We start from the raw sequence: 13,583 nt of genomic DNA on the forward strand, positions 1-13,583 counted from the left end.
TAACGTCTGTGTTAGGTGAGACCTCAAGACATTATGAGGGTGAGGTAACTAGATTTCCAAATTACTCTGCTTGGAGAACTGTTAGAGAGCTATTAGATTTTTGCAACTAATCACAAATCCATATGCCCACTAAGCAACTTCTCTAGACATATATTTAGCATGACTTTCCATATGCCCACTAAGCATCTTCTGTAGACACATATTTAACATGACTTTAAATAAATGAATATGCATGCTATTAGGATTTTTAAAAAAAGCAAATTCATTAAGAGCTTTACTGATTTATTTTTGCCCTTATGTTTTTTCTCCAGCAATGAATGTTAAAATTTCAACTACCATCATGAGGAGAGTCCTTGAAAGTTGTGGCCCCCAAAAGAAGGCTTATATTCAACAAGTTTCAGAACAATTTGACTAGAGCAGGGGTCCTAAAACTTTTCCAGTTAAGGGCTAGATGCTAAATATTTAAGGCTTTGTGGGTCATAAAGTCTCTGTCACAACTACTCAACTCTGCTGTTATGTTGTGAAAGCAGCCATAACCTAACCAAACAAAACCCGTTGCCGTTGAGTCGATTCCAACTCATAGCAACCCAATAGGACAGAGTAGAACTGCCCCACAGGGTTTCCAAGGAGAGGTTCGTGGATTCGAACTGCTGACCTTTTAGTTAGCAGCCGAGCTCTTAACCACTGTGCCACCAGGGATCCTAGATCATACATAATGAAGAGTGTGACTAAGTTCTAATAAAATCTTATTTATGGAAATTGAAATTTGAATTTCATATAATTTTTACATCATGAATATTCTTTTTATAAATCTTGACTTTTTTCAAGCTTTTAAAAATGAAAAAAAAAAATCCTTAATCCATACAAAAACTAGCAACAGGCTGGATTTGGCTTGTAGGCTATAGTTTGCCGATCCCTGAAACAGAGGATTCACTCAGACAAGCAGGCACTACCTAGAAGAAAAGGTCCAGCGTTTCACTTTGAAATTATCAAAGTAGGTTATAAGCCATGAGAAAGCATATAAAGTCCCAAATAATATATTTGGATAGCTTTCCTAGATTTTTTTTCCTTTTCATGGAATACCTGACACCCTATTTTAGGTATGTGCTCTTCCCTTACATTTTTACCGTTGTATACTCAAATTTTATGTCAAGTGTTCTTGCATTCCTAAACATATGCAGTTTAGAAACGTAAGGCAGATTTTAATGGTATTACTTAATCTTGGAATTACAATAATTGGAATGAAAAGGACATTGTAATATTTTTGATTTTCCTACTAGCTTTGCATTCATGAAATTTTATTCCTATCATTTTCATACTTCCATTGATTTACATAATACCTAACTACAATGTTTAGTGAGAATAGTCACAATAAAATCGATTAAAAATTCTAACACCTAGGAGATAAGACTTTATAAATATCTAAGAACAGGAAATCTGTTCTGTAATTACTCCTGATTTAGGATGCACAGATTGAGAGATTATGTTCTCGTAAACTATTAGCAGAATGGATCTCATCTATTATAGCTGTACTTCTTGTTCAGGAAAATTTACTTTCCATTACTTGGAAAAGGACATTTAATGCAAAACAAGGCACTGAACAAGCAAGCCCCTTATAAAAAAAAAAAAAAAAGGTTCTTTCAGGATTGAAATGTGTCCATGGCATTCCATCACCTGTGGTTTCTTCTTTCAACAGAAAACAGTACTTCCATTAAGCATTCCATTTTTGTTGGGATAGTGATTCCTGGGGCACATTTTAAAATGTACTTCATAATTTTTCTCACTGACTTAACTGACATTGCAGGCACCCGAGGCTTCCTGGCAATATTGTTTAAGTAAAAATAACTGCCATCAAAACAGGGGTGCATTTTTCCTGCATAACAATTAATCTTCATTTGGGGATACAGCCATGAATAAGATGCTCTCACCTTTTCCTAATTTCAGAATCCACAATAATCTGCCTCTTCTTTTGGGGAGGTGGCGGTGGAAGTTCCTCTTGGGCATGCTTTACCAGGATTTGTTCCCTCGTGGTCACCATAGTTACTGTTTCCATTACAGTTGTCTGTGTTAGTGATGGCTGAGTGGCGGTGACAGCCTGTGAAATCTGTGAAAAGTATTGAAACAGAGGTCACACACTGCTCGAAAGACTTCAGTAAAGACTGCTTGGAATGGTGATGGAAAATAATAAGAAACTGTTCCTGCTTGTTGGTAGACTGACCTTCAGATCAAAATAACACCATATTGAACCCAAATCAAATAGTTTTATCTGACTTAAATTATGTTGACTGAAATAGCAAAAGAAGGTAATCTTAAAGCCAAAAGTAAACTTAGTCCCTCTTCAATCTATTGGGCAGACTACACAAAATTAAGAGGGTAAAGAAGAAACAACTAAGGGTGCCATTCTGTTATTTAACTACACATGTTGTTTAAAGTTCTTTTAACAGTGAGATAACATTTTCTCAGGCATGCCAGCACCAATTCTGTGGCCTGGCACACTGGAGATGTTCATTAATAGTTTGTTGACCACATTTTTGATTATCATGAATAGTGATTATCTCCTACTTTATACATTTTTAAATAAAATTATTTAAACCTCGTAATAAATGTCTTTTTGATAAAATAAGTGAAATGTCTTATAAAAATACAGGAAAAGATGAACATCAAGTACCTACTGTCCATAAATATTTTCAAGCTGAATGTTATACAAAAAAAAAAAAAAAGCAGCATACTACTCTCGTTTGAATGAAAATTTTGAATATATTAAAATAGGTGAGTTTCCAAAGTTCTCACTAGAAATTCTTGGTGTAGAATCACACTTGTTTTCTGTTCAGAATTTTTAATTTTTTGAGGTAAAGGAAATCACTCTTTTGAATATTATGATTTGTGAACCAAGTCATCACGTTGGTACACAGGTTTTACTAGACAGAGAAGGGGTATAATGGTGAAACACCTTTCTTCCTTCCTCAACCACCAATTCTCTGTCTTGCAGTACTGCTGTTTATTAGGACTGCAAAGTTACTTTTTGAGATACTAAGCAATAGCCTTGTAGTAATCCAACTTATTTAGAAAATTTACTCTCCAATGAAAACAAAACAAACAAACAAACAAAAAAAAACAGACTTCCACCGAGCCAGTGATATGGCTGGGACCAAGATTAGTTTTACTGGTTTTGGTTAACTTGCCAAGAGGTATAGAATGGTTTAGGGTATCCTCTCTGTCCATACATGATGACTACTTCTTTCAAAGGGAATGGGGGGAACATCAGGACCTTCTTATTTCAGCATCCAAATAGGGAAAGAATAAAATCATTTGTCATGATTTCTTAGGTAAAATTTACTTCTGACACACACATTTTAAAAGCGCTATGGATAGGAATTGACTCAAAGGCCAGAATTTTTTTTAAGTTTTGTTTTATTTTTGTTTTGGTACTCTTTGTTCAAAACAGTTCCCTTAAGTGTCAAGGCCTGAGAAACCTACATTTTTGTAGTCTAAGTGGTACTGAGTTCCTACATGTGCCAAGTACAGGTTTTGTCTTCTCTAAGTTATTCAGAATCAATCATTGAGCTTCAGACCAATTGAACTACATAGCTCATTGACATGTTATGCCAAAATGAAAGCAGAAAGAAATGTAGCTTTTAAAAATATTTAAAATAGAACATCAAAACCCAATTGCCCCCAGTACAAAATGGCTATTACATGACCAGTTTAAGTTTACCTTTAGTCAAATAGAAAAAACATTATTTTCAGTAGGATTCCAAAAGCATTTAATTTTTTCAATTTTTTTTAAAATTATGAGTAAACTTCAATGTATATGATGCTAACTAGAGGGGAATACTGTTAAGATTAGAAAAATATCTAATTTTATATGTGTAGGCACCAGAATGAAGAGATTCATGAAAATACAAAGCTATTTGTCACAGTTTTATTTGATTGTATGGAACACTAGTGCTTGTGAATATTTGTCTGTAATTTTAATAACATGTTCTCATTAATGCCAGTTATGAAATTAGATAGATATGCCATAAGAGGATAGAGTAAAGGAAAATGACAGTAAGATATACTATGCAATTGCATTTAAGAATATGGCAAACCTTAAAAACAGAAAAAACAGTCATTTTAAATAAAGCAATACCAACACATGGATGTTTAATTGTTCTATACTACAACCACTACTACACCATAATTGAAAATACTACTTCCTTTCCTTTGGGATGGAGAAATAAGGAAACAACTGTGCACTAACCCTGTAAATATGGGGTATATTTGTTATATATAACAAATTAATAACTGCTTTCAAAACCTACTGTATATAATCAGAATTAAAAACAATTTGTCATGTACTAAATTTCCCCATGGCTTTTAGCTGTTGACTGTAAACATTTAATTACATGTTAGAATCGTTAAAAATACAGACAGGAGAGGGATTATGAAGTTATTTATCATAACCTCCTACTTACTATACAATTTACTACTCTCAGAAACAGACAACTTCTCCCTTAGTATGACATCAAATTTTCCCCTTGGCAAAGATTTTCTACCTAGCAAAAGCTTGCTTTATTATGACTTGCTTCAGTTCAAATTTGTTTTGAACCTTGAACCAACACAAAGTAAGTTGAGTATCTCATCTACTTGACAGTCTCAAAGATTTGAAGCATGATAATCATGACCCTGATAAATCTCACTTCCAGGCTCTACAATGCCAGTTATTTGCTATACAGTAACTAGATTCATCAGACCAGTGCCCAAAACCAAGGTTTCCTGGCTTTGGACACTATATTTCAGTTAAAGCAATCTAAAATTTCCCCCGATGTTCAGCAGCTGAATCACAATGTTTCAATTAAATTCCAAAATTTATTGACTCTATATTTACTACAGGGCATTCAGAAATAAGTAAAATGAAATCTCGAATTTTAGGGATATTATAGTTTAGGAGGGAACATGACAACCACACAGAAAAAATGTGAGATAAGGTGAGTGCTACATAAAAAAATACGACTATACGACCTTTCTATACCTCTTGGCAAGTTAAAATAATTTTGTAAAAATAAAATGAAAAATAATCTTGCCCCCAGCCATATCACTGGCTTTGCGGAAGTCAGGAGTTTGTTTGTTTTGTTTTATTTTGTTTGGAAAATAAAATTTTTCAAATGAGTTGGATCACTACAAGGCTAATGATTAATATTCCAAAACAATTACATACACTGAATCTATAGTAATCAAGAAAGTTTCATTTGAACTTCTACGAAAACAGATGTCCAATTAAAAAAGCAGTCTTACCAATTAAATTTATTTTGATATTGAAGGCTGGGTATAACATTTATCCCTGTTCACAGGGTCATTTATAACAATAAAATATTGAAAACAACCTAATGTCAGTGGTTAATTGGTAGAATAAATTATGGAATGTGCATATGATAGAGTATTGTAAATGTCTAAATTTTGAAGCCATTGGAAATTTTTACATTACTCAGTAAAAAATGCAAGCTATCAACATTATTGGTGTTTATTTTTCAGCAGAGAAAGTATGATAATTTCTATCATGCACTATATACATATGTTTTTCCTATGTGCCAAATTTCTACAACAAAACATTTTCTGCATGGGATCAAATTGACAACATCAACTCAAAAGATTAGATAGGAACCTCAGGGGGCAGTGAGTTTATGTTAATAGGGAAGGAACAAGTGAGAAAAGGAGGGTAAGAATGGTTGTACAACTTGAAGAACGTAATCAATGTCACTGAATTGTACGTATAGAAACTGTTGAATTGGTGTATATTCTTCCATGTATATTTTCAAAGACAATTAAAAAAAAAAAAGAAAAACTGCAAGGCAATTTTTAAAAATTGAAAATAAACAGAAACAATGAATTTAACTATAAAAAAACAATTTCTATAAAGTGCTACTTTTGAAAGCAGAGAAAATATTCAAAGCATTTTTTTCCAAATTGCTTTAAGTCTATCATTCCAATATATCAAGATCTTTTGAACTATGATTCTGTTTTCAAATGCATTAGAGTTAGAACAATTGCAAATCTGATAAGAATGACTTAATACCTTCTCTAAAATCTTGAATAGGGCAGGGTCAAAATTAGAATAGAATACAGGTTGAACTATACTCAACTAACCTTGACTAAACTCTTATGCCATCATATTTCTCTATTTTGATTAAGAGTATATTATAAATGAATTTCAAATGTCCTTCATAAATGCATACATACATATACATCTCTCTTTCTGTGTGTGTGTTTGGGGGTGTGTGTGCATGAAGTAGCCCCGGTGGTACAATGGTTAAACGCTAGGCTACTAACGTAAAGGTTGACAGTTCAAACCCATCAGCTGCTCTGCCTGAAAAAAGTTCTGGTGATCTGCTCCCGTAAAGATTACAGCCTAGAAAACCCTATATGACAATTCTACTCTGTCATATAGGGTCGCTATGAGTCGAAATTGACTCAATGGCACATAACAACAACAACGTACGTATAAATACCACTAGCTTGTTTTGTCAGTTAACTAAAAATGGAATGAAAGAAAAAAAAAAGATTGTTAGAATGAGTTGTTGGAGAGCTGGTTCGTCTTCAATGATTAAAAGTAGAGACCTTTGAGCTAGGCTCCACAATTCTCAAACACCAATCTATAGTTTACGTGCTATGCTATTTGGGGCAGGATGGTGCTATCTTAGTACTCCAATGTCTCTTCTTCATATATAAGACAGGAATGCTAACATATCTCGCACAGGCATGTTGCAAGCAAGGTTGGTTTCATGGATTTGCCACTTGTGCAGTCGCAGAGGGCCTATGCTCAGAAGGGTATTGCTTTTGGTTTAATGCTCTGATGTCATTATCATGAAATCCTTAGTAATTTTGGACCAAGAGGCCTTGCATCTTCATTTTGCAAAGGGCCCCACAGATTACGGAGTAGGTCCTGGTCGCAAGAATTAGATGATGCAATGTCTGAACATATTAAGCTCTCTGTATTGATAAGTATCAGTGATAACCACTCTTTTTTCTAAATGCTCAGAGAAATGTTCAGGAATTTGTATAATGACCCTTCTTATTTATAAGGTTAAAAAAAAGATGCCATATTGGTGACCTTTTCAAAACATAATGAATATAATTGGTGTTACTAAATTGTACACATAAAAAATGTGGAATTGGCATATGTGGTGTTTTATATATTTTTACAACAATAAAAATAAAAAGGCCACTCTCTTGCCCCAAGCTGGGACTAATTCTGGGGTGTAATTATTACTCCAGAGCTCCTTGTGGGATCAGGCTGAAGCTACACTCCACCAGAGATGACATCCTTGCTCATCTCCTTCCCTTACCCCATCTAACTTCCTCCACTTCCATTTTAATGAGAATACTCTGCCAATAAACTATGTGAGCACACACACACACACACACACACACAAACACACACACAAAGGTACCATGGAGTCAATTCTTACTCATGGCAAGCCCATGTGTGTCAGAGTAGAACTGTATGTGCTCCATAGAGTTTCCAATGGCTGATTTTTCAGAAGATTGCCAGGCCTTTTTTCTGAGGCATCTCTCTGTGGACTCAAACCTTCAACTTTCTGGTTAGCAGCCCAGCCCTTTAACTTTTTGCACCACCTAGGGACTCCATATATAAGGTTGCCTATCTTTTTTTTTGAAAATTTACATTTTCTCATGGCGAGAAAATTCTGAAGAACTTTTTCCCCATTTCCTGATAGTTCTAGGGTGTGCATCTTCTGACACTTAGATTATGCGATTTTGGTAGCCCTGGAAAAGACAAACTAATCTCAAGCAATGAGGTTCTTTGTAACCGTCTTCCCTTCTATTTGTTTAAAAATGCACAATGAAAAGGAAAAAGAAAGAAATTTCCCGGGGAAACTAGTTGCATTTACCATCTGTTCTTACATTTTAAATTCACTTGGTTGCTGCTGTTATTTGTCTTTTATTTCTTGTTCTATATTCTTAATTGCATCTTTTAAGTTTCCATTTAATTATATAAATAATCTTGCGTTTGTAAGTTCTCTGTGATATTGGGGTCAAAGAATTCTATTTCTGGCTATTTAAAATCTTCTACCATTTGAACATTTAAAGAAATTCACTAAGAGAGATTCAAGTTATGAAGAATTAGTTACCTCATTTATTTTACTATCTTTTTTATTACTAAAATACTAATACTTGTAATAATAGCTACCAATTATGGAGCTCTTTGCATGTTCCAGTCATTATTCCAAGTGCTTTGCATTCATTATCTTATTTAAAACAATTAGCATAGTACCTGCTATATAATAAAGACTTACTAAGGGGGAGCTGTTATTACCTCACAATGGCCCTAAGAAGTATGTACTAACATTATTCCCATTTTATAGGTGAGAGGTAAATTGCTCAGGATGATGCAACTTGTAGGTGGCACAGCAAAGATAAAAAAATTAAAGTCTCATTTGTCCTTTAGCCAACTCTAAGTAGCTATTGAAAACCCTGGTGGCGTAGTGGTTAAGAGCTACAGCTGCTTAACCAAAAGGTCGGCAATTCAAATCCACCAGGTGCTCCTTGGAAAACCTATGGGGCAGTTCTACTCTGTTCTATAGGGTCACTATGAGTCAGAATTGACTCGATGGCAACGGGTTTGGTTTCTTGGTTTTAAGTAGCTATAATCACTTGCTCTTAAATTTGTTCATATTTATGAATGGTGATATTCCTATGGTGTATAACTGTGTGTTCATATGCACACATATCCATATATAAAGTCAGAAGAAAATTAAAAATACACAACAACATATGACATAATCTTTATATAGAAAGATTAGCTCAATGTTAAATGTCTTAGACCCTCAATAAACTCTAATTACATCTGTACAAAATTAATCAAATGAAAGACACCTGATTTAAAAAAAACCATATAATTAGGTTGATAATGGTGGATCAAAGCCTGGCATTGTGTTGTTTGTACATAAATAACCTTAGAGCAATCATTAATTTTTAAACGGGTTTCAAGGGATTATACTTCTACATTTTAGCATATGCTGCACAATCATAGTAACAGCATTAGCTGATAATTGGTAGCCAGGCTTACAACTTCCTCCAAAGGCACTGTTGCATAAAGTATAAAGTCTGGTGGTGAAGAATTTACATCTCTAACCATTATTTGGAGTCCTGGTGGTGCACTGGTTAAGAGCTCTGCTGCTAACCAAAAGGTCGGCAGTTTGAATCCACCAGCCGCTCCTTGGAAACCCTATGGGGCAGTTCTACTCTGCCCTATTGGGTCACTGTGAGTTGGAATTGATTCGACAGCAATGGGTTTGGTTTGGTTTTTTGGTAAGCAATATTTATATGCTAAACATTGGGAGAAACCTAGGGTGAAAAGTCAGGTGCTCACATAGGAAACTGAGTTAGTAATCACAACCTTATAAAATGCTTTATCTCATGAAAGAGTAAGGAGGAACTGCCCTAAGTTTAGCATACAAAGACTGTTAAAGCTCACAAGAGTAGCTTGGTAACTAAATTTTAATACTAATTACTGTCCTGTTTTGACACTGATAATAAGGCAATATAACTCTTTGAACAAGTACCCACATTGGAGTCATGAGCACAATTAGAGTTGGCTACTCAGAAGGCATCATAAAAGAAGTCACTCTATTCTTTGAAATAAAATATTCTCTGATAATTAAGAAGGTTTAGTCTGTAAAACTGGCATTTCACTTTTATGTATTATGCCCCTCCCTTCAAAATCCCATTAGTACAGATAGAGTCAGAAAGAAGGGATGCATGATATCTTATGGATTAATATTAAACATAGAAGTGGAGCAACACTGTGAATTAACTGCACCTGCAAAATTCAAGAGGCAATGAACTTTATTTTTACTGCTCCACCTGACCTTCCTTTATCCACCCTCTGACATGATATAATGAGACACCCATTCTTTAATTAGGGATAAAGATGATCAGTTATACATGTAGGGAAAGAACTTGAATTTTTGTTATTTCACTTACTGTCAGCAGATAATATATGTATCATATAAATGCTGTGTATTAGATCTTTAAGTATTTTAATTATATACTTGTGATGAGTGAACTATAATCATTTCAGAAGTCAGACTCCTTTGAAAAGGAAGATTTTATTTTCATCATCATCTTACAGCTGTCTCTGTGGTTAAGATACAGCAGAGAAATTTGGAATCACTTCACTAACTACTCCAGAGTTTTACATACATTTGCAAGCAAAGAGAAACATGCTGTAGACATTTAGCACTGGGAAGACACTATGAAGATCTTCCAATCCTATTTTTTTTTATTTTATAAATAAAGATTCCCATTATTAACTCAGCTCTGTTGTTAGGTGCCGTGCTCCTGACATTTTATGTGGTTGTAGATAATGCATTTACAACATACAACAGGTTATACATATACATGGCCTATTCTCAAATATCTATTTTAGTTGGAGGTAGCAAAAGGATACAGTTAATTTCCAAGGTTATTTGAGCTGTAACTTCAAAATTTTCGAATAAAACCTTTAACCTGTGCAATTAACCAAAAAATCTTCTAAAATTCGAGGAGGTTAGTCAATGAATTTAAATATGATGGGAACCTGAAATAAGGAAGTTTTTTTTTTTTAATTCTAGGCTTTATAAAACCTTTTTTTTTTTATTGGCAGGAGGCTTATTAGGCTTGGAGAGCTCTCAGGAACCCATGAAAGCACTGAAAACTGAAAGGCCTTAGAATATTTTTATTTTATAATTAAAAAGAGATGCCAACCAAGTTTAACTATATCACATACGGCAAGAGGTCTGCAAAATAACACTTTGAGAATGGATACGGTCAGAACAGGCATGTAAAATATTTTTTGAAAAGTAAAGAAATAGGATTGGTAAAGAATGAGAACAAATATAGAAAATAAAAGCATTTCAGGTAAAATGAAAAACACTGGCTTATCATCTACGATCAAGGTTTACATTAACTCATAGGACTTTTAAGAGTTTGAAAACTCTCAGCAGGATATAAACAATATAGAATAGATGTATTCTAGATAAATCTATTATATGTATATAATGGTCACTTTCTTTAGTGGACATGTATAAATATAGACACAGACATATATAGCATGAATGTGAACTGGCATGTTCAAGGAAAGGAGAGTTCTGAGTATATTACTTTTATATTAAGGAGTAAATCATTTGTGTTCATACTTGAGAGCATTGCAAACATGGTCACTAGCAATATAGCAAAATGTTCATGAAACTGGCATGGGATCTTTGAACCTGTATAATAAGAGCATAGGTTTTTTCCTTATTCCTAAGAAAGAAGATAATTTCTATGTTAAAAAAAATCACAAAACTACAATACTTTTGGACTTACCTATATAAATATATTCTTACATCTAAGCACCTGATATCCCATTTTAATGTAAATTACCATGAAAATTATAAATCATATGAATAGTGTACCCTTTCCACAGTGAATGTGATTTCAGTTAAATGGGGGAGTCACTTAAATTATATTTAATTTTAAAGTATTAACTATAATGAATTTTTAATACTGTATTTCCTCATTGTAATCAAGATAAAAAGCATGCTCATCAGGATCATGGCATTTAGAAAAAATTAAATTTGTAAATTTCAACCAGCATATATTTTTTTTAAATGAAGACATGGGGCTATTTAAATTTTTAAAGATATCAATCCAGGATATAATTCAAGTACCCTCTTTTCTCATTGTAAACATCCCCACAGCGAAGATCATTATTCTTTCTAAAGTTTTGAAACAGAAACTGTTTCTATTTTCTTAGGCTGCCATATCATCAAATTAACCATCCTCAGTTGTGTACAAGTAGTATTCAAGCCAAACTAGACCTTGAAATGCAAGAGAGCAGCCCGCACAGCTGATTTTTTTTTTCATGGTTTGACCTCTTGCCATGTAACAGCTTCATGAGGTCAAAATCCCTCAAAGCTTTGACCTGAATAGCAGCCAAACTCGCAGGCACACCATGTTCTTTAGATGAACACAATCAGATGCCTTGTCATCTCAGTCACAATTCTTGTACCCTGCCTCACAATAAATAATTTTAACCATTACCAGAACTTTCCTCATTCTTTCTTCCAACCATTTAAAAAGGGTTTTTTAAAGATCAAGTGTATTGGGTGAGTAGTCATTAAATTAACACTGATTTCCCTCCCACAAATATGCTGGGAAAAGTCCACAAATAAACTTTGTTCTCCAAAGTCACTACCTTACCCTCAACATTCTTGGAATTCTTCTTACGTACTTTTAATTAATCTCCATTTGACATTCAAGAAAGAAAATCAATTGCATTTTAGTGATAAAACACTATTTCTTTGTTCACTGTCTATTTCATCTTAATTCCTCTTTCCCAGGGTAGCTCCATTTTTATCTTCCTTGAAACCCAAGAAACACCAGTAAAGATTTGGTTTGGGGCTATGATGGTACATATCTGGGAGAAGTCAATGAGGGAAAATTGAGACAGGAACTTAGGAAGGGCTGAAGCTTAGCATTCTGGGAAGCAACTTGCCTAATGTAAGTCCATTTATCTGCTGATGGTCTAGTATAGGAGGGTATAACTGTTTGAAAATAAAAAGAAGTCAAAGTGAACCAGGTCAAGCCCTCCAGACTCACTAAACAGCATACCTTACATATCAAGAGCATCTTTTCTTTTTCTCAGAATGCTTTCATGTCTATGGCTTTATTTTATCCTCAGCATATCCCGACAAGCAAGTAGAGCAGTTACATGCTGTAATGTATCTTAAACATCACTTTGTAAACAACTATACAAATCAAAGCCAGTACTTTTTTATTAGAGATAAAAACAAGTTGAAAAATAAGAGGTTAAGTAAGTTGCCCTAGATGGGTCTCATAACTCTTAAGCTATTAAAAATAAGGCTTCTAATGCTTTTTACCAACTAGAATAATCAAATTAGAAAATTTTGTTATGATGTAAAATCCTCTTCAAAAAGTCATTTCATTCCAAAGGAATGAGCATTCTGAACACCAAATTCCTAGGACAGCCTCCCCATTTCAGGCAGCATTGTGGAAAGGCAGATGTGGGGAATGGCACAAATATCAATTTCTTTGTAGTTCAGTGCTTCTTTAAACATGGTCTGCAGACTATACCAAAGGCTTAGTAAAAATTCAGATTCCTGGGTCCCTCCCCTAGCATACCAAAGGAGATTTCCTGAGTGCAGGGTCTAGGAATCTGCATTTTAATCCAAATTCGAGAGCCTCTATTATGCAAGTGACCAAGAACATGAGCTTAAGGGAATGCATTTCAAAACAACTTTCTTTATCAAATAATGCCAACCCTTCTTAACTGACCATTTTATGGCAGCAAAGATTTATGGAACCAATGGGTACATACTGAAATAACATCACCGTAGGATCAAAAAGTATCACATTTTCTAATGCCTCATTTATTTATTGATAAGATGCAAGTGCTATTGCAAGGTAGCTATGGCCAAATGACATATAATAAGTGGAATCATGATCTAGGAATAAAATCACTATTAGATCAATATTTACCTTATATTGCCTAATGATGATATGGGGAATTATTATAATTTATACTCCTTCAAACTTTAAAC

The 13,583-nt window shown here is 34.0% G+C and overlaps 1 protein-coding gene across 1 annotated transcript in view; it reads right to left on the reverse strand.

Moving 5' to 3' along the window:
* Nucleotides 1–13,583, reverse strand: part of DMD (dystrophin) — a 2,372,918-nt gene that overhangs the window by 1,555,819 nt on the left and 803,516 nt on the right. Inside the window, exon 17 of the mRNA XM_004386236.2 lies at nt 1,929–2,104. Within this exon, the coding sequence (XP_004386293.1) occupies nt 1,929–2,104 (176 nt within the window). The remainder of the gene's footprint in view (nt 1–1,928; nt 2,105–13,583) is intronic.

The sequence above is a fragment of the Trichechus manatus genome, unplaced genomic scaffold (assembly GCF_000243295.1).
Source record: "Trichechus manatus latirostris isolate Lorelei unplaced genomic scaffold, TriManLat1.0 scaffold00159, whole genome shotgun sequence".
Classification (NCBI taxonomy): Eukaryota; Metazoa; Chordata; class Mammalia; order Sirenia; family Trichechidae; genus Trichechus; species Trichechus manatus.